Source organism: Diadema antillarum, unplaced genomic scaffold (genome assembly GCF_040938485.1).
Source record: "Diadema antillarum isolate AM-2024a unplaced genomic scaffold, OU_Dant_1.0 seq00001504_RagTag, whole genome shotgun sequence".
Lineage (NCBI taxonomy): Eukaryota > Metazoa > Echinodermata > Echinoidea > Diadematoida > Diadematidae > Diadema > Diadema antillarum.
In genome coordinates this window covers 97,880-120,445 of record NW_027272238.1, presented here as the reverse complement: position 1 = coordinate 120,445, position 22,566 = coordinate 97,880, and the positions used below count along the sequence as shown (strand labels likewise).

Here is a 22,566-nt window from a genome sequence, read left to right as displayed (position 1 = left end):
CTGTACTCATGTAGTTTGCAATACCAACTTTCCGTAGATAAATTTGATGCACTACAGAAAGTGGCATTCATGTCCACTTTTTAGGTATCAGCATGCAGCACTGTCTCTGCCGTGTGCGTTATTAGCTTCAAAGTGGCATGCAGTACTTCAAAAAACTGGGTGTAGCGGTCCGTGATCCCAAAGGTGGGCGTGGCATGCACTTTCGGGGGTAATACGACCTTGCAGGGAGATCCCTCCAAGCAGTACAGGCGTGCGCCATACTACCAGATCATTACCACGCCACTCCATTCTGTGTTCATCCCACCAATGGGGGATTCACAGAAAAAAAGTTTTTGGTGTCTATTCATAAGCGGGCGCGTAACCTGACTCGTCGCTGTGTACTTGTACCTGTATCTGGGTTCAATCAGGGAGGTGAGCTGGTTGAATCAATGCTTCTGTGTATAAGTGCACAGCATACACACAGCAGCTGTGCTGCTCACAGGTGTATAGCAAAGGCAATCGTACGCCCTGAGCGTTATCTACACTGAGGCATTCTCGTGTCTGGCATTGCATGCAGCGTACAACTACTAGTATGCAGTGGCGCAAGCATTAACTCAGCAAGGAGTTAGTTAACTAAGTTGTTTCTTCTTTCGTATTCGTTCTACTCGTCAAAATGGCAGTCACGGTACTAACATGCTGCCTACCACAGGCAGAAAAAGAAAACTTGGAGAGAAGCAAAGCCATCGACAAGCAGATCCAGAAAGATAAGGCCTACATCAAGAAGGAAATCAAAGTTTTGCTGCTTGGCGCTGGCGAGAGTGGGAAGAGTACTTTTCTGAAGCAGATGAAAATTATCCACGGGCAGAAGTTCACGGAAGACGAGGTGAACGAATACCGCAGGATTATCTACGCGAATGTCATCAAAGGGATGAAAGTTTTAGTGGACGCCAGGGACAAACTTACAAATCCAGAGGTAGAGTGGAGTAACCCGGCTAATCAAACCCATGCAGACACTATCATGAGTTTCGAAAACTCTGCCACTGCGAGCATCGACGCTGCGGTCTTCGCACGCTTCGTTCACCCGTGCAAAGAACTGTGGAAAGATGGTGGTATCAGGACGGCATATGCGAGGCGGAGAGAGTTCATTTTGGTACGTTCTCAAACGTTAAAAAAGGGGGAAAGAATAAATAAAAACTCAACCATTTACAACGACAAGTAATTCTATACACAGAGAAGTGTATAATAAGCATTGCTTATGAAGGTCCACAAAAGTACCCGGTACTAGAAGCTGTTAAAAAGTTTGGTTTTAATATCCCCATGCAGTGCAGTGCACACCATCGCTGGCAGCCTTATAAGTTGTATATTACTGTAATACCTGGTCAGAATATCAATCTTTTTCTCTTAAAGAGAACTGTTATTACCGCATTAGATTTTCTTATGGTGTATCTGCAAAATCCTAATTAGTAATGCACACGCTTGCCTTTCGAAAAAGTCCAATTCATATGTAGTTGAATGAGTGACTATTTTTTTCTCCTTGATGTGTACATGAAGATAAAGTCTGTTAGAGAAATGAAGAATAATCAATAAGAGGAGCATGAAAAAGATAAAATGTGACTGAAATGGGTGAATCCGATTGAAAGATGTACTGTATAATGTTCTTCCTGTATAAAAACAGGAATCCAAATATACTCCATCCTCAATTATAAACCAGCTTCTCAATCTCTCTTTTCTCAGTCTCATACTCATTCTTACAAACAATATGGTCAATGTTCTTACTACCAAGAAGTTATTTTGACCCTTCCCATCAGGTCGGGGGGGGGGGGGGGAGCAAAGTGTGCCCCCTCTGTAATTTCTTCATCATTTGATGTATCGCTTTCATATTTGTCACATGGGTAGAGTAGTGATATCCCCTTACCATATCTATGACTTTATTGCAAAATGTTTGTATGGTAGCCTAATGTTTTGTGATACAACTGGTGTAAACATATCCATCAATTGTTTTCACAGATAGCCCTTTGAGTGAAAAAAAAAAATGATTAAAGGGATCATAGAGTTTTGGTTGAGACCTAATTTCAGGTTTCTAACATTTTTTGGTGAGATAATGAGAAACCTCTTATGAAATATGAAAGAGCATGTAATTCTATGAGGAATTCAACATTTATGTGATGAAAATTGGTTTTGAAATGGCTGATATATTCAAAAAAGAGTACCTGCGGTAATTCTAATAAAGTGTGGGACCCACACTTTATTACGATCGCTTTATTTTACTTTGTTTTTGGATGTTTCAGTCATTCCAAACCCGATTTTCATCAAATAAACTTTGAATTCCTCTTAAAATGGTATGCTCTGTACTATATCGTAAGTGTTTTCTTGGTATCTTGCAAAAATTTAAAAGCCCAATTTTCATCTCCACCAATACTGTACTATCCCTTTAATGAAGGGGCCCTGCATAAAACAATACAAAATACATACCAAAAGATTTAGTACATACAGAAGTACAAAAGTACAGTAAATAAAGAATAAAAAGAAAGAACACAGTTATCAATATCATTGTTGCATTTTGCATAATGGTTTTGTATATGATCGTTGATCCCATCACTACAGTTTGAACTTCTAATTCAAATAGTACATGTATGTTTCTCTAGTCAAGATGATTGATAATTGAATGGTATCAGTCATGCCAGCTATAATGCTAACAAGAGGTATGAATAGTAGTGCAGTTATCATTAGTATTATCAAAGTACACAAGAAAAGGCAATATGTACATGTATGAAACCTCATTTTATCATTGTGACCTTTTAATCTTCGCTTGACTGTCCAAAGGTTCAGTTGTTTGCCCTGTTTCTCCTTTGATTTAATCGAAACAACTTCCTCTTTTTAATATAATTGAGGATGAGTCCTGAGTATACTCTGGCAAGTGTCTATAGATGGGAAATCAGCTCGTCCTCAATGGAGTTTATAATTGAAGCCAGTAATATAGGCCTACGTGTAAGGTGCACCCAGAGATACACTGTCCATGTGTTGGTGGTAGTGGTGGTGGGGTGGGGGGGGGCAGAAAAACCAACAAAGGGATCCTTGAACTAATTGTAGAATATTTTTGGACTCAGGTCAAGAGATTAGTGGCTTGCTTTCCTGACATAGTAAAAGTGGGGTATCAGGTGTTCTGATTCCACATGCTGAGTAGTTAGCTACTCTGTCGGGTAGTTCATAATAACCCATTTAGAACGAGTCCCGAGTATACTCGGGCAAGTGTCTATGGGAAATGCGTGTTGTAGCAAAATCAGCATGTCCGTAACAGATTAAGATCTTTGCATTCATAGACATAGTGACAATTTCAACAGTTTTGGGATGATATGATTCATGATGCATTCAATAGGTCAGACTTGACAAGCTGGTCAGTGAGTTCTTGTGTAAAGTGGATGTGTATTGATACTGTACTAAATACATGTAATCATGTTTTGATATAAAACAAGGAGGTTCGAGAAATGGAGTCACAACTGTGGTATTCGCTTTGATCCCATGCTTGAAGCCGCCACTCAAAAATATTTGAAGTATTTGTCAAACTGGATCTGCCGCTCAGATGCAAAGACAATTGACTCGTGTCTCATTGCATAATCCCCAGCCACTTTCCAAGGAAGATACATTGTAGGTCTTTGTGATGGTAATTATACTTTTCGCTATCCCTACTTACAAACGATGGGCAGTAGACAATGGTAAAGGCATGGGGGTGTGTGAATAGAAATTGCTCAAATATTGCTGAAATAAATATCAAAGTTACTCGACTGTACGTGTCTGTACGCTAATCTGACATATTAATTTATAAAGAACTATACTTGGAAGATGATACCATATTAGTTTCATTTTGCGGAAATGAGGAGAAAAGTGATAAAACCGGCTTTCCATGAGGGTAAAATTTCAAACACTTTCACAAAATACAGCTCAGATTTACACTTTTACACATATTTTTGAACGGAATTGACTTTTGTTTTATATGCTTTTAACATTAGGTGAAATTTCATTGCATTTGATATATAAACGAGCAGCATATACCCGATATTATGTTTGCGTTAAAAATGAATCTTCAGATTGCTCAGAAAGATGGCGGCTTCAAGCATTGAACATCAAAGGCACAAATGCACCTGTGGAATTCTTTTGTCCATCCATAGAAAACTGACAGCTGATTGAATAATTATAGTCAGTTGTATTAAACTCCATCTCTCGAACCTCCTTGGTTATACACATAACAACATTGTTTGGGTTCCAGTGAATATTACCATGCTTAGTGTAAGTGGAGTAATTGATATTTTTTTCTAGGATAGGGCAGACATTTTCCTCATTCTACATGCCAGAGGACATAATATGATACAAAGGGTGCTACATAATACAGGGCTGGTGTAATTTGTGATGAGAATGTTAATGTGATGTCTCCCGGATCTCTCCCAGCACTCCCCTCCCCCAATACATTTTGTAAACGACAACAACAAGTTCAATCTCTCCAGTTACAAAATAAAATGAAAAGAAGTTTCCCTTGGTCTTTTTACTCTTTTAAAGATGTTGAATGTGTTCAAAAGAATTGCAGTGCTGATTTCATTGATATTTCTCCTTGATAATCCACTTCTGCTGAAATCTATTTGCTCAATCAGTTTATGGCCTGCACTTTGTCAAGAATCTTTTCACTTGCCTGCATATTGATTTGTCTCTTTTGTAGGCAAAAAAAAAAAAATGATTTACAATGTATATGTGTGCATTCAGATTGGTACAGAGCCCAAAAGTGTCTGCATCAGGCAGCTCTTTGCTGCAGAGATTAGAATGATCACATGCGTAGATTTTATAATGACTGTAATGTTAGTTCATTGTGTAATCAGATATCCTGTAATTCTTGGCTTGGTCATCGATTGAAACTAACTACAATTTTTTGTGTCATGTTACCACCTCAAAATCTGTGAAAACATCAGCAGTTAATTGCCAGTGCCATGACCCTTTGGTGTCTTTCAGGACCATAAACCCACTTTATGTAGTTCAGAATTGCGAAGGAAACCTGATTAATTCCTCAACTGCCAGCAGGGAGGGGTGGGAAAATACTGGAAATGCCAAACTACTGCTGGAGTTGAATGCACAGGGAGATCATGCAAAGATCCATGTGTGTTTAGTCACTGACATTTACAGGTCTATTCACATACAGTAGGAATTAAGGCCACCCACACCTAGCACGGTAATGGCAATTGTCCCTTTTTTTTTCTTTTTCTTTTTTTTTTTCTTTTTTTTTTGCTATGGTGCACCAAAAGGAACCGTGTCTGGTTCTGTTAAAAAAATCAGTTTTGGTACAAAATCACCAAAAATTTTACTCTGATGTCAAAATCTAGAGCAGGGCAAGTCCAAGATAACACGCGCGTTACGTATGGGACATTCAGAGACTTTTATGACCTGAAAAATAGTGTTAATGGCTTTTAATCATATTAAACTTTATCATGGTGATTGATATCTAGGAGAAGTATAATCATGCAAAAAATGGAGAAAAATGACCTTCACAATTATATTCTAGAAAAGAAAATATGTGCCGTTACGTATGGGACCAGAAAAATTTTGTTTTTTTGAACATTTTTTTCAACCTCAAAACTCTCTGAAAGTATTTCATTCTACAACTTGTAACTCACTGTGATGAAAGTCACAACATTCAAGATTATCACAGGTAAGTTTCGTGTCATTAGGCAAAAAGCTCTAATTACAGGTTCTAATTAAAGACAGACATGACGTGTTTCGTATGGGACAGTTACGTATGGGACAGTTTGTCCCCCATTCATTTAGTGTGTGAAGAACCATGTTTATGGGTATTTTGCATAATTATTGAAGTAAAATCAGTTGAAACTACTCAAATACTGATCCAGATTGTCAAGGAAACAATATTCCCCAAATATTCACCATCCTAATCATATTCAATCATATTTTTATATTTTTACGACCAACCTGAGTATGCATGCCCTTTGTCCCCCATTCGTTTAGTGTGTGGAGAGACATGTTTATGGGTATTTTGCAAAATAATTTTGCAAAATACCCATAAACAAATTTTTGCATAATTATTGAAATGGAATCAGTTGAAACTACTCAAATACTGATCCAGATTGACAAGGGAACAATATTTCCCAAATATAGTCATAATCATATTTAATCATATTCTATATTTTTATGACCAACCTAAGTATGTATGCCCTATTTTTATCAGGATAGTTACTACTGAAAAATTGAATAGTTTAAAGTGTTTACTTCCATTGATGAAGGGCAGTTTGCCATTTCGTTTCAATAAAAAACAACTTGACACAAGAAATATTAATTTTTATAAATTTATACCTGCTGCTTGGAACCCCAGTGATCAAGTAGATATATGATGTTTGTCTAGCAGTCAGGTCATTGATACGAGTCACACCTCAGTATGTATACCCATGAATTTTGTCGTGGCTATTATTGAAACCTGAATAAGGACAATTTGTGTATCCTTGCAATAAAAAATAAAAAAATCACTTTACTTTATATTTACTTTAAATATCTATATCACAACCATTTCAAATTTGCTCTTCATCACTAAACTTTGAATTCCTCTAGTCTTAGGATTGTATGCTCTTTAGTAATTCATATAATTGGTTTCCAATCATCTCATTAAATGTTGAAAAGTGAATCCCCATTTCTACAAAAAACTATACCATCCCTTTAATGCTGATTTTTCATTGTGTATTTTGCCATTTTCCCCTCCCTCTTTCTGAAAATTGTTCAGTCAAGTACATGTATTGTTTAAAGTGTCTATAACTCAAAAAATAGCTACAATGTTGGGATGCTTTCTTCAGGATGATTGACCATTTGTGTACTGAGAGACCTTCCCAGCTAGCTACATGCATTCACATGCATTATGTATGAGGATGTCCCATACGTAACGCATTTGTCCCATATGTAACATTATTTCAATGCCTAATGAAAAATATTCCTTTTACTGTTTTTTCTTTTTTCTATGGTATTTGATTTCTCTAAACAATAAATTAGAACTTTCCAAAAGGGCATTAATATAACCTTAGCAATTTCAGAAAAAACCTAAAAAAATGACCTCAATTTGTTACGTATGGGACATCTCATGATAGGACACGAGATAATTTGAATAATCATTTGCATAATCCCTAAATTTTCATACCAAGTTAAACTATTTGATGAACTTCTTATGTCCACATATTAATCAAATATCATTTGCTTTCCTTTGAATTAATATGAATTTTTATAAATGTCCCATACGTAACGCTGTGTTTCACATTTATGCAAATGAAGCTCTTGAAAATTGCATAAATTTACGTAATATAATTTTTTCCTCCATGGAAATCAAAACTTCAACTCATAAGCTTCAAAATGATACCAAACATGTCAATATTGAGCAAAGATGAAATTTTGCCTTCTGAGGGGACCTTATCTTGGACTTGCCCAGCAGCAAAATTACCAACTGAATATATATTTTTGAACAAAATCATTTTAATAGCGAGGAAGTGATATTGTAACAGAACCAGACGTGGTTCTTTTTGGTGCACCATAACAAAAAACTGGACCATTGCCGTTACTGTGCTTGGTGTGCGGGGGCCTGTACTGTGGTATTTATACCATAGTACATTGGTTGTCACCATTCTCATTGATGAAATGCCATGGTAATAGATATCGTGGTTTTTCAGTTGGTACTGTTCTCATGTTTACGATCTATTGTGGTATTTCAGGCCAGAAAGTACACTTTTCTAAGGTAAACACAGGTCATAAAACACATGTTATCTCTCCTATAGGCAGAAGACAGGAAGTGTGAAGTCATGTGAGAAATGTGTACACCCACGTGGATGGTATTTAATGACAGGATTCACATTCAAATGTGGCATGCAATGCATATTTCAGTTTTCACACAAAGTTTGAGTTACCACCCTAAAAATATGTGGTATTTCAGAGGTATCTTGCGAGGTACAATAGTACTAACTTGTACAATTTGCATTCATATCACAAAATACTACTGTGTATATGAACATGGTACATTTTGTATTTCACCACAAGTGTGAATGGCCCTCGATAGTACAAACGTATAACTTGTACAATTGTACTGTACAGTATGTGAGTTCTATTAGAAGCAAATATGATTGCGGATATTGTGGCCCTAGCCTTTAAAGGGATAGTACAGTATTGGTGGAGATGAAAATTGGGCTTTAACTTTTTTTGCGAGATATCAAGAAAACACATATGAAATAGTAAAGAGCATACCGTTTTAGGAGGAATTCAAAGTTTATTTGATAAAAATCGGGTTTGGAATACAATGTAGCTGAAACATCCAAAAACAAAGTAAAAAAAAAGCGATCATAATAAAGTGTGGGTCCCACACTTTATTAGGATCGCTCTGTGGATATCTCGGCCATTTCAAAACCAATTTTCATCAAATCCCTCTTGGAATTACACTGTACATGCTCTTTCATATTTCATAAGAGGTTTCTCACTATCTCACCAAAAAATGATAAAACGCTGAAGTTAAAGGGGATGGCTAGTAACCGATCAGTGGGAATCAGTGGGAATGCTGAGGGATGATTGTTCCAATCCTTGTGGGATTTATTTAAGAGTACATTATATATCTACTGTTGTGTGAAAATTATTTGCTTCAGAACGGTCTCATATTCAAGTAATGTACAGATTAATGCCCCGTCACTGACCAGGGACGCTTACCTGGAAACATTAAACTGCACATTACTTGAATATGAGACCATTCTGAAGCAAATAATTTTCATACAAGAATAGATATATAGTGAACTCTTAAATGAATCCCACAAGGATTGGAACAATCATCCTCCAGCATTCCCACTGATTCCCACTGATCAGTTACTAGCCATCCCCTTTAAGGCTCAACCAAAACTATACGATCCCTTTAACTAATTAATTATTTAAACAGCACAAAATATATGTAACTGGAGACAAGACTATTCTGTTGACCTTGAAACAATGTTCCATTGAGGGCTTATCAAAGTGTGAGGGGATATACAACACTGTTTGTGACTCAACATCATGAGAACCTGATAGACCCCCTATTCAGACGCATGCCATTTTATACCAAAACTCGATAACGAAACGGCGTATTAAGAATCATCATATAGCTGACAGACCGTTCAGACACTAATTTTGACCGTTCTGGGAAACGTCGTATAGATGTGCAGTTTCCCACTGCACATGCTGTTATAGTCATGAGTGACAGCTGTGGGGTCACCTTTCGTGCGAGGTCCCATTAAGCCCCGCCCAGTTATACCGTTCTATGGTGGCCATACGTTCAGACGCACATGGAATGCTGATTCGTTATCGAGTTCTAGTTCGAAACGATGCTTTGACCGTCGTTTCGCTATACGTCATTACGTTATATGTCGTTTCGTTAGTCAGCGTTCAGACGTATAAATTCATCGTATAGCTATACCGTTTTGGTATGCTATACCGTTCTGGTATAATTTTTTTTTGCGTCTGAATGCCCTGAGAATTGCTTTTCTGAAACAGGTATTTTCAAATTTCTCCCAACGCAAAGCTTTTCAGTGATGTCTTTGGGTGTGTTTATCAAATATCAGGTTTCCAAACAACTTTCAGGGATATTAGAGTAGAAGTCATATGTGCAACATTTTAAGATGTTGCTATTATAAGTTATAAGTAAGCTCCATATGCGTGCGAGAAATAATATTACACATGTACATTTGTTGTGATCTCTTTTCACTGAATATAACCCATTCAAGGTTTATTTGTAAGAAAAACATGGAAACTCTTTTTCAGGACACCCACTGCCATTATGACTAAGACACAGAATATTTTGATTATGGGCTGTGTGAGAGTGTGAATTGTTTTCTGCTAAGATAAATTTTACATCTCTGCTCTCTCATTTTTACATTTTGAAATATAAAAAAGGAACATTTATAGCCAACATACTTTCTTTCTGCCCCCCCCCCCACCCCAAAAAAAAACCCCATCAGGAGGATGGTGTTACATACGTTGTATACTGACTCATTCCTGTTACACCAGAGTCTGCGAAAGAATTGATATTTCATCTACTGTACGACGATAGATTTGAAGTATAGTTGATATACATTTTGTATAAAAGCCCAAACTGTTTTGGCTGTGTATACTGTAAAGCGAGAAATATTCATGGCATGAAATTTTCGCGAAATGAAGGCAACAGCCTGTTTCGGGCCATGAAATTTTTGTGAATTGCCACTGGCATTCAATGCATTATAGTGTAGACAAGAACTTTCGCATGCATTTTAATTTTCTGAGCTCTCGTGAAATTCGTGAAATTAAAAGGCACACAAAAATTTCTGGTTTTACACTACCCTTCTGTGGACTACACTGTAGGCTCTTTTGGATTACAATTACATTGAAAGAAGAGAATGCTACCACTAACAAGAGACAACTTCTATGAATGTTTTGCAAGCCTTTCAGAGTGATTTTGGAAGCTACTGTACTGCCTTTCAAGTGTATGTACTTGACTTCGAGTTGCATTGTTTAAACAATGAGTGCTGCATGGTACCACAATTGGTCCCAAGCCTGGGAAGCAGATAGATTGTCGTACTTCCTCATATACTGTAGTGCACTGGGAAAGAACAAATTTTACAGTGCATTTGGGCAGCTACTAGTCTTAGGGAAGATGTTCTGGGTTATTTGGTCAAACTTTTCAGGTAGTTCAGCTCTGTACATGTACAATGTATGAACATCTCTTGTGGGATAAGGGCTATAAAGAAAAATGTTGGTTGAGAAATCAAAGCTCTATTATTTACAGTAGCGGTAGTGGAATTTACAATGTATGTACTGTACATCGCAGGTGGTACACCTAACCCAGTGCTTAACATCAAATGTAATGTATAGTAAAAAAAAAACAACAACAACAACAACAACAAAGCTCCTCATTAAAAGAGGTTACAACATGTATCCTTGAAGCAAGCCTATTGCTACCAGTTGATAAATGACTGATGAATGACTGATAATGGTAGCCAACAAGATAACAAGTACAAAGTGTATGAACGTAAACATACAAATATGACTCTTAGGATAAAGGCTGAAGTATGAACAGGCAGTAATGGCAAACGGACATTTGATTTTTTATGTGTATTGTACAACTTTAATTGACAATAATGCACTAGATCAGATAGGTACCTTCATGGTATCATTGTAGATTTTTTAACTGCAGACTGCTCCATTTTGCATCATTGTATCCCCCGGCATGTAATGCCGTAGGATATCGTGGCCTACAAATCATATGTTGGGTTTTCATAATTAATGTCACACCGCACAGGCTCATATTAAGACTGTTAAAGTTCTATGAACAAAATTCCTCAGGGAAAATATCACAAATTTGTTTGGAATCAGCATAAAATGATTTTTCTGATATGTGTGCCACTGCTGCCTTGACCTCAACCCTGTGTGTGCTTTGAGTGCCAATTGGCACAGGAAACCCCATACAGTTGTACACACTGTCTGGAGTCCCTGACACAGAAAAGGTTAAAGGAATTGTATAGTTTTGATTGAGACCTAACTTCAGGTTTCTAATATTTTTTTTTAATGTGTGTGTGTGTGTGTGTGTGAGAGAGAGATGTTTAGAAACCTCTTATGAAATGTAAAAGAGCATATGTGACCCTGCACCACAACACAAACAAAAAGTCGCCAGACATGGATATTTAGTTAAGAGCATATTCTGAAAGAACAGACTTCAAGCTTTAAAATGATGTATAACTCAAATCAAATGGACTCTCCTAACCTATCTAAATATTGGAAAGAAAGCACACACTCCAGAAAAGTGTGAACTGGGAAAAGAGGCTCTGAAGCACAGGGTCTATTCAAGCGCTTAATCTTCACCAAGTCATGCTACCTGTGCAATGAATGGGACCAAACAACAGGATGAAAACCACTGGTTTAACCACAATGAAGGGATTATCAGATTAAGCTGAAATTGAGCATGTTCTATTTACACATTCTGTCTATGATAAATTCCAACTTTCAAAGCAGTAGCATAATCCTTTCTAAAGTTATTAGAGTTGAAAGTGAAGAGTGTGTACAGGTTTTGTAAAGAAATGAAAGGGGTACTCTAAAGACGCACCTAATCACACTATTTTCAAAAAAGTGTTCAAGATAAACTGCTAAAAAGCACATTTTCTTGTTCATTTTGTGACACCAAATTTTAGCATAATGTAGAAGAATACTTGCTCTTTCAGAAAATATAAAAAAGTCAAGATTGACCAAATTGACCCTTTTCACCTGTTTTCAGTCCTCACACAAAATTAGTGTGTGCGACTTTTTGTTCGTTTTGTGATGCACGGTCACATATATTCCAAGATCAATTCAACCTTTATTTGATGAAATTTGGTCTTGAAATGGCTTAGAGCGGTCCTAACAAAACATGGAACCCAAAATTTATTACAATTGTTTTGTAGTACATTATTTTTGGATGTCTCAGCCATTCCAAATCCCATTTTCATCAAATAAACTCTGAATGATAGTATGCTCTGTACTATTTCGTAAGTGGTTTCTCAATTGGTATCTCACGAAGAGTTAAAGGCATTATTTACCATTCGCAAAACCCAGCTTTAGTGCTTCAAAATAGATCTAGAATGTATTAAAGTTAGGGATATAAACAACCAATGTGGAAAGGTTAATCAGTATGTTCAATGTTAAAAGGGAAATCCAGTCCAAATGTAACTTAGTCTGATTGAAAAAAGAGAGTAAAATCTTGCGAGTTCAACGGTAAAAATTTGCCTGAAATTGGATGAAAAAATAAGGAAGTTCTGACATTTTCAAGTTTTGCCGATTTCGGCAAAACAGTTCTTGTACAGTGGATATGAATATGCAAATGAGTGAGCAACCATGTCATACCGTCACAATTTTCTATTGATCTGTACACACAAAAAAAAAATGACGAAAATTCAATGTTTCTGTCATTGAAGTGTGAAACATGATATTAAAACATTGTATTCCTGGTTGTATAACTTCAGAATAGTGATCAGTTAGATATACTAGGATTTGAGCCTCTGGCATAATTGCATTTGAATAATGGAAATTTCAAAATTTCATGTACAAACTACACTAATGTATATGGCAAGTTGTGTGGGAATGACATGCTCACTTTGCCATTTGCATATTCATATTGACTGTTCAAGAACTGTTTCCCCCAAAAATAACAAAACTTCAAAATGTCATAACTTCCTTATTTTTCATCCGATTTCAATCAAAATTATACCGTTAATCTTGTAATATTTTACTCTCTTTTATCAGACTAACATATATTTGGACTAGATTTCCTCTTTAAGTATTGTTGAAAGTTTTGATAAAATTATTTATAGACTAAACCATCTACAGTTATGATTTATTGAGAAATGATAATGATATCTCCTGATATTTTAGGCTTTATTCCAAAATTTGTCATGGTAGGATGTTTTGTTATACAACTGACCTAAACATATGCATCAAATGTGATAACTCAAACTTTTTTTTTTAAATCACTGCTCCCAATGGTAAACAATACCTTTAAAAGCCCTATCCTCCTATTCACCAATAGTATACCATCCCATTTTATTAATCACTGCTCCCAATGTTAGTGGCTTTAAGAGATTTAGGCCTATGTACATATACATATTAATCTATAACAGTTTTCTTTTGGCTGCCAAATTTGACAGCACTATATGTTTTTCATGGTGCCTGTGGACAAACATGTTTTATATTATATGTTGATTGAGAAAACATTTCATTATTTCCTTTTATAGTGCCCCTCCCTCAACACACCCACAAGTGACCAAAGGTACTGTAACTCACAGACATGTGGTACAACTTGTACAAGGTGTAGGAGTATGTACTTTGATTTTAGGTAATGCCTCAAGACAAGAAGTGTATATTGCTCTGGTGATTTTAGGTAATCCGTGAAGACCACAAGTGTGTATTGCTCTGATAAACGATAGACATACAAGATCTGTGCTTATCCCTGTGCTTTATTTTGAAATAGTCAGTGGGTAGATATCCTGAAGTGAAGCCATGCAAAACTTTTGTTGGCTGGCGGGGAATGGTTGGTAGTCAAAAACGTTACACACCCTTGTTCATCCCTTAGGGTACCAAGCGCTGCTTCTTTTTCTCTGCCTATTGTTCGTGATTTGCCACACAACTGTGCAGGAATTTTTGAACTTTGGAATGTGCTTCTCATAATAGGACGACAACTGTAATTGTTTGAGTTGTTCACAGTCTTCTTTGGAGCTCGTTGTACAAAAAGAGAAATTGAAATGTATATGTTTATGTTTATGTTTATAAATAATGCCTGCAATGAATCTGTGGCTGAAGTTAGTGTCATCTATGCCTGTACAACTATAACTTTGTCACTACATGTACAACTTGCAGATTGCTATTCTAATCTCACGTTCCCTATGACTTCAGGAGAATATACCCCAAAACAAATGATGAGGCAATAGTGTAAATATCTGTGTTTATTTATGAGTTAGAATGATTATAGTATACAAGTGTACAAGTGTAGGCTCACAAGGACCCCTTGAATGTACTTTGAGCAGCTAGTTTGATAAATTCAACTAACATGGTTGCTTCATTGTTATTACATGTTACAGCCACCATTGTCATACGAGTTGTGATAATTTGTACAGTGTTTTACATGATTTTTTTTCTTTTGAATGAAAGTTTTTAGAAGACTACTTGTACATTTTTGTGAAAGAAATTCATCGTCTATTTGTTTTCGTTGTCTAGTGTATGGTGTTATTATACATCTTCGTGCTGCAGGAAAATCCCAAATATGCAAAATCAAGGAAAAATGTATGCCAGCTATTGGAGTATACATCTTGTAGCTACAGTATCTTTTACAACATTATATATTCATTCTATATATTCATTTCAACTGTACGAGAACTGCTTTGCAAAAATTAGCAAGTCTTCACAATTTCATAACCTCTGTAATTTCTATTGTCTGATACTGATCAATTTTTCATTGTTTTGCTTATCTGCAGTAATTTTACTCTTGCTTTTCAGACAGACTTTTGATTGGTCTGGAATTGCCTTTTAAGTTAGGGGAAGTGTGAACACTCTACAGTTGTCATGGCCAACCTTCCCAACCACAAGAAATCTTTTGGTTAGATCATGGAGGTACTTCTGGTTATAGATGGTGGATGCAGAAGCTCAATGGTGAGACCACCTCCCACAGAGCATTGCGGTGGGCAGATAAGATGTGAATGCCATTAGTTATCAATGAGCTTGTGGTTTTAAAAGCAGAACCAAAATGAAGCCAAAATTCTGTGAATTCAGGGAATGCAGCAATGGACGTATTAGTAGAACACATCAGAATGCCTTGGACTGATTATTGTAATGTCAGTAACAAATTACAGGAATGTGTACTCTTCATAAGAAAATAACATTTTGTGGAATTCCATCTATAGTTTCTTTATATCGATGTACATAAATGACATCACAAACTGAAAGTCTTCTTATCCAATTATGGCTACGCTGAAATTTACAAATTCGTATCACTTCAAAAGATTATCTGATTCTCCTCAAACTTGATGTGTTCTAATATTGCTGCATACATTCAATCTACTGGTGCAAAATGTTGTACATTTGGATTTCATTCCCTTTACCCTAACTTGGGTTGAATTCTGTTAATCATAATTCTAAAATAGCCGGCGACACTGCGCTTTGGGGGTCTGAACAAAGTTTAACAGCAGAATTTTATACAAAAAGGCAGACAACCGCATTTGATCGTGTTTATTTTTAACAAATAAAGTCCTCGCGATATATTATAAAACATTTAAATAGTATCTAATAGGTTTCAGGGAACCGCAAACTGTCATGGAATGTCGGCGACACCAAAATTCCGTATTTGAACGCTTTTACTGAGAATGGGCCATACACTGTACTCAATATTGAAAGGAACGTAAAGCTATTGTGGTTTTGGTTAGTGCCTGTGTGGGCAGGTAAGAGTAGATATAAAATTAAAACATAACTACTGAACTTAAACCATTTTGTTTGCCACTCCTTTTGGGGGAGTATGATTGCAAACAAGGTGGTATGTATAAGATTTAAATGTATTTATGGTAATAATGCTTGTGTCAACATTTCCTGCTTCTGAAGGCCATCTATGAATGCCTGCCATTCTGCGTTTTTATTCACGTGATGGAATACAAACCCAGATATAAATAGAACCATCTTTTTTACAGTGATGGCAATGGTGTTTTTTAAAATCCATTTATACACATATTTTTGTGCAAACTAACCTATTCTTATGCATCAGTCTGCACATCAGGCTAAATTAGAATCTTCTCAATTCTTTAAGTAAACTATAGTATAGGAGTGAATCGAACTCATAGGATTTCTGCCATGTCTGCACACACGATAATGTGGTCTATTTTGGGCATGGATGGGAAGGTATGTAACTATGTGATCATGTTGCCCAATTATAATGAAATCACCTTTCAGCTAAAAATTCTCTCTATGTAAACATCAATTTGATAGTGAAATTTGATATCGGGTTATTGGTTAAAGGCCACCATGTTACTTCAAAAGTTTCAGATATTTCAATCTACTCTATAATATTATTTATGCAGCTGTGTATCCGTATATCATGGTACAAAAATGTACTTGTACTGTATGTTTCACTTTCAGAGCAGTTGTGTGAACACATCACAAAACTTGTTCACACACATCCAAAATATGATTGTTTTTAAATAAGTCAGTTTTAGATAGTATTAACACGATGCGTAGACTGGTCATTTGTGTATGTTAAAAATCACTAATGGTCAGGATCCACATACATTATGATAATCACACATTATATGCAACAAACAGCCTACATCTTGATTTTTATTTTTGAACCCTTGTCATAATTTACTTTGCCTGATGTGTGTCAAAGTCATGTGATGGGGGAAAAAAAACTCTTTGTTATCCCATGATGCAACTGGCCACACTAGGCCCTGAATGAAGTATAGTTGCCTGGGGTCATGTTCCAGCCATTGTTACATTTGTAGGCATGCACAACATTTGATTTTATCAGTAAGTGCTTAGCTTGAAGCTGAATAAGTTTTCTTACAAAATGTACAATGTAGCTATGTCAAGTGTGAATGGCAGTGCTCAAATGAAATGAATTTTTGCATCCCAATTAAAAAAAAAAACCACACACACAAAATAAACAACAACAACAACATTTGAATGAGTTTGTGATACCTTTGTGTACACGTGCATACTGTAATTCCCATGAATGAGGCATACACTGTAGGCCTATACAAAGTGTATTTATTTCTGGCAAAGTCGGGAAGGTCAGAAAGTGATCAGTAAGGTCAGAAATATGCCGCTCAGGTCTACTCAGTTGTATCATGTAGCTCCATGGTTGTATTACTACATTTCGTTATGAAGCCTTTTAGTACAATGCAGTTCAAGAGAGAGGGGGTTGGGGGGAGGGGGAGGGGGAGGGGGAGAGCAGGGAAGTGAACTCAGCACAGAGGAAGCAACTCTTGTTGATTGAACAAACTTTCTGTGTCGCGGAGGTGGTGGAGGATATGGGGGTAGGAGAGGGGGATTTCCCTCTTATGTGTTTGTGTGTTTGTGTGTGTGTGTGTGTGTGTGTGTGATGATGTCTGACAGACTGATACACAGTCTCGCCATGGAGATACTTTGTACAACAGATCATAACTGTTTGTTTCTGTGGAAACTTCCAAATATGTTTTTTGTTGTTGCTCTTGTAAATGCATGTGATGATAATGATTTGGAAATTCTTAATTGATTGATGTGCTAAAAATACCATATGAGAATGTAAATTATTTTGAAAAACTTTTGAATTTTGAAACAATTTCTCTATAGGCCTATATTGTATTCAACAGAGTTCTACATCTTTCATCACTGTGAGATGTCAGACCACCAAATCTCCAGACAGGTGGACCTATCAGGCAATTTAGACTTAAATTTTATTGTTGTATTTCTGTTTATTTTAGGCCACTTCATTTATTTTCGGGATCACCAGAATTTCAGACTAAAAGATTTTAGTGGCCCAAAATGAGCCAAAATGAGAAAAAGAGTTGAAAAATGTTGAACCTTGAAGTATGTAATGAAATGCAGGATACTTAGTGGATGTTGGGTATTCAATTCATGTAGAGGAAGTAAAGAAGGGGAATCTCGTTTGTCACATTATCCTGATGTTGTCTTGAGACTAAGTACACTCCATGCTCATCATTGAAATCAATTCCTCACCCTTGATCTTCATGTCTTGTATATTTTGACCACAGGCGGACTCTGTGAAGTACTTCTTGGATGAAATTGATCGGATTGGACAAGCTGTAAGTGGACAAACCCTTTGTCACTAGTTTCCAGTAAAAGGTTCCCCAGAGTTTATCTGCTTTTCATCATATATATGTCTTTCCATCCATTGAGAATGCAGGAAAGAAATTTACTTGGGATCTGTAAACCTGTTTTAGATTTAGACGCATATCCTCTTCATATTATGATAGTCTGTGTTTACCAGCACAAAAAAATAAAAAAAAAAATACCATGATGCACTTTACAGGTTGACATGAATAGTTCAAGAAAACTTTTCAATGGCTTATTACAGAATTTTTACACCAAGGCAACAGTTGCTATGTAGAACATACTGCCCTTTGCACATAAAATGGATTATGTAATCCTCCTAATTCCTGATATCCATGGCAAATTCTGTCCTGCTGGGTAGTGGCATTGGGACATTTAAGAGGTTTGTCAATTAGAAGATGAGTAGGGGCTTGTAGAGGATTGCATATCTGCCGAATTTTCAAGACAGAACAAGGACAGCAAGCAGGGTGAGACTGTAAGCGCTTGCAAGATTACCGAGGCAAGTGAAAACCAAAGTCGGGCAAATGTTTTGGAAAAACAAGAAAAAAAAATGCTTGCCAGAATTGGGTAAGCATAAAGTTTTAAAACCACCTTTTTTTTTCACTTTTCCCCTGTCATACCCATGAAGTCAACCATACAGAAGCACAAAGATAATGACTGTGCAGTGATGCAATGGACTTTGATTTAATTTCAGCAATTTGCCAGCACTTATGGGAAGAAGTCCCAATGCAATGAAACACTTAAACTCAGTTGAACCAATTTTTTTTACTTGAGTGTTTAAGCATGTGAACCAACTTGTTTATTCAAATGATTGTGTTTAAAATTATCAAACCCTTGACTTACAAGGGATTCTCTATATCATTTTCATTTATCTTTGGACTTTCTTTTCAGGCAAGTAAAAGTCATTTTCGGGCATGTGTTCTGCACTAGTTTGAAAAGCTGCTTGCCCAGCAAGGCAAGTGGTGAAGAAAAGTTATACATGTACCATCCTGTCGAGCAAGAGGAGTGATTTATTCCATGTATACAGACGTTTATTGTAGAGGAGAAAATTTGCATTTTCAGCCCCTGATCTGTCTCTCTGTATTCCAGGACTATATACCACCCCACCAAGACATCCTTCATGCGCGTAAGGCAACCAAGGGCATCCATGAACACGTCATACAGGTCCAGAGCGTCCCCTTCCGCTTTGTGGATGTTGGGGGGCAGCGGTCCCAGCGGCAGAAGTGGTTCCAATGCTTCCAGAGCGTGACGTCCATCCTGTTCCTGGCCTCGTCCAGCGAGTTCGACCAGGTGCTCATGGAGGACCGCGAGACCAACCGCCTGGTGGAGTCCTGCAACATCTTCGACACCATCGTAAACCACAAGTGCTTCGCCACCATCTCCATTATCCTCTTCCTTAACAAGACGGACTTGCTCGAGGAGAAAGTGGAGACCGCCAGCATCAGGGACTACTTCCCCGCCTTCCAGGGGGATCCCCACAAAGTTGGCGACGTGCAAAAGTTCATCCTGGAAATGTTCAACATGAGGCGGCAGGACCGGAGCAAGGCGCTCTTCCACCACTTCACAACGGCCGTGGACACCAAGAACATGACCTTCATCTTCCAGGCGGTACGGGACACGATCCTCCAAGAGAGTCTCCAGCAACTCATGCTGCAGTGATTGTGGGGAGTCACAGAGGACATTTTGTTGCCCTCCCCACCCTCCTCCCACGACAAGCTGCAGGGAAACGTGATGTGTGTCACCGCTTCTTGTGTAATTCATATGCGTGTCACTGCTGCATATCGTGTAATGTGGCACGTGTATAATTTGTGTCATTCCTACTCGTTAAAATGTGGTGTTTCATCACCTCAAACCACACAGAACGCAGAGCGCATCACTGCTTGCATATGACGTGCAAACCCAAGCATTCAATTAGTAGAAGCTGATGATTTTGTTGCAAAATTTTGTGCCAAGGAGTTGATGCAAATCTTGGAGGGGTCAGCATACTCCCATATTGACTTAATTCTTCATCTTTTTTTTAAGTGTCTGATATCCACTGTTTTCTTGTTTATTCATCTTTGGTGAACACTTTACCTCCTGCAGGGTGAACATGTGCTTGTCATTTTTTGTGATTGTCAAGCAAGTTTGACAGTGCAGGTATAAGACACTCAATTCTCAATACTTAGCGTGGTTTGTATCTGTCAAACTGCAATTAATTCTATGTAATCTATATGCTTCAAACATGCAACAAAGCGTATACACCTATGCACCTTTAAACTGATTGTGGATCCTTTTTTTGTCCCTTTCAGAATGTAATCAAGTTTGTGTTTTGGTGGATTTTTTTTTAGCATTTCCTCCTCTCCAGAGATTTCCACAAACTTTTTTTTTACACCCAGAGGAAAAGAACTCTAAATTGTATTATGCCAAGTTTTTAAGAATAGTTCTCATTTATTTGCTGTTCAAAATAGCAGTAATTTTCTTTCTGTAAGAGTTAATGACAGGGTAAAACGAAATGATGATATTCAGAAACTTTTTGACGTTGATGGCAGATGTATAGAGAAAGACCTTAAAATTGGGGAACAGGATGCCTTGGTCATATGACAGACGTGACAACATATTTGTGCCAAGAAGTGAAAAAGAGGAAGGATCAGATTGAAGCAGATTTTTTTTTTTCCAGAGTGACTAAAAGTGGGGCAGTTGTTCGTGGGAGCACTAGTTCTCTGCTGGGAACCCAAACCCATCAACACGGGCTTTCTGCTTGTTTTGACATGGATGTGGCTCTTGTTCTGTCTTGGTGCCGAGTGGCTACTATGCCCACTCCTTGTAACCACCTAGTTTAAACCCAATCTGATTCTCTGATTCACTGTGACCAAGTCAGTGGGTTTGACATCCACTGGTTGTTATACTTGTTCCAGAATAGCAGAATGGAGGTGAAATCCTGTGTGAATGGGGCTTTAAGTACATTTGTGTTTGCACTGGATGTGCTAGAGAACGGAAATCTGTGTGCAATATGAAAACATGCAGTAGAAAAGTCCTAAGTAGATGTGGAGTGAAAAAAAAAAAGATTGAGTGCAGCATGCACTTAGGTAAGCCTTTGCTATCCATCAATTTTTTTTTTTAAATTGTAGTGTGTAGATTTTCCTGCCAATATACTGTATATGCCAAACATTCTGCTCCTCTGATTTTTTCGCAAATTGGGACTCCCCAACCATTTTGCACATGGTTAGAATTGCAATGGTTAATGGGGTAGGGCCCTACAGTGATGAATGGAGAAACATTCATGGGCATGTGGCGTTCATGTCAGGATCAGATTTGGTGTTTTCACACATTGTTAGATTTGTTAATGACACCTGACTCACAAAATTTTTGAAAGTAGAAACCTCATGAAAAACATGGCATACACAGTATTAATTACCCCCAGACTTATTTAAGTACTCTACAATTTACAAGACCTGTAGAGGCAGCCAGTAAGTTTGGTAACGCTACAGATGTTTCCTCGAGTCAATCAATTTACCGAGTGTATTTCTGTCGTACCTAACCCATCATTGTCTAACTCACCCCTTCTCAAAAGTTAAGACTAGAAGCAAAACAAGTTTGTTGACAGAGTTTTTCCCCCTAGCTCTTTGTGTGAACTATGTACATTTTGTATTGAGTGAGGGCAGAAAACTTACCTTGTCTTCCTTTTTGGAAAATGAGCATGAAGCAAAATATCACTTGACTACCTTGTGTAAGTGGCCTGTTAGCAGAATATAACATTGCAATTGTTTGGTCACATATAATATGTGTACTCGCAGTGCATAGAGAAACATTAAAATTGTATATGAACTGTATAATTATGCAAGATAGGCACCAATGTACCTGAGGACCATCAAATCTAGGGAATTGTAGTCAGAGAAGAGATAACATAAAAGAAACACTATGCAAATGTCACAAAGCCGAAAAGAAGTGTCAATGTACCAAGCACTGAATAGAGAAACTATCTCTCTGTGTCTCTGTCTCTGTCTATCTCTTTGTCTGTCTGTGTATATGCCTGTCTGTCTGTCTTTCTGTCCATTGTCTGGCTCTCTTTCTGACTATGTCGAGTAAAGATATGATGCATTCATACCATACCCTTATTTTTGTCATCTTGATAAGGTGACACTGCTATGAAAGTTGACTAATACATGTCAGATAATGTATTTGATAATACCAGAAAAGGTCATGGTTTCCTACTAATTGTTTCCCTTAGCTGCCCAAAGTGAGCTTGACCCTATGAGCACT

At 37.2% G+C, this 22,566-nt stretch overlaps 1 protein-coding gene across 1 annotated transcript; it reads left to right on the top strand.

Annotated features, from left to right (window-relative positions):
* The first annotated feature begins 439 nt into the window (after positions 1-439).
* LOC139710139 (guanine nucleotide-binding protein subunit alpha-13-like) lies at positions 440-20,586 on the top strand. Its single transcript, XM_071622072.1, has 3 exons — positions 440-1,129; positions 18,249-18,299; positions 19,417-20,586. The coding sequence occupies exons 1-3, from the start codon at positions 653-655 to the stop codon at positions 19,984-19,986; spliced, it is 1,098 nt and encodes a 365-aa protein (XP_071478173.1). The 5' UTR covers positions 440-652; the 3' UTR covers positions 19,987-20,586.
* The last annotated feature ends 1,980 nt before the right edge of the window (positions 20,587-22,566 follow it).

Coding starts and splice junctions, on each gene's coding strand:
- LOC139710139 (XM_071622072.1), top strand. CDS start 653: ATGGCAGTCACGGTACTAACATGCTGCCTACCACAGGCAGAAAAAGAA. Junction 1,130..18,248: donor GGCGGAGAGAGTTCATTTTG/GTACGTTCTCAA, acceptor TTTTGACCACAG/GCGGACTCTGTGAAGTACTT. Junction 18,300..19,416: donor TTGATCGGATTGGACAAGCT/GTAAGTGGACAA, acceptor TCTGTATTCCAG/GACTATATACCACCCCACCA.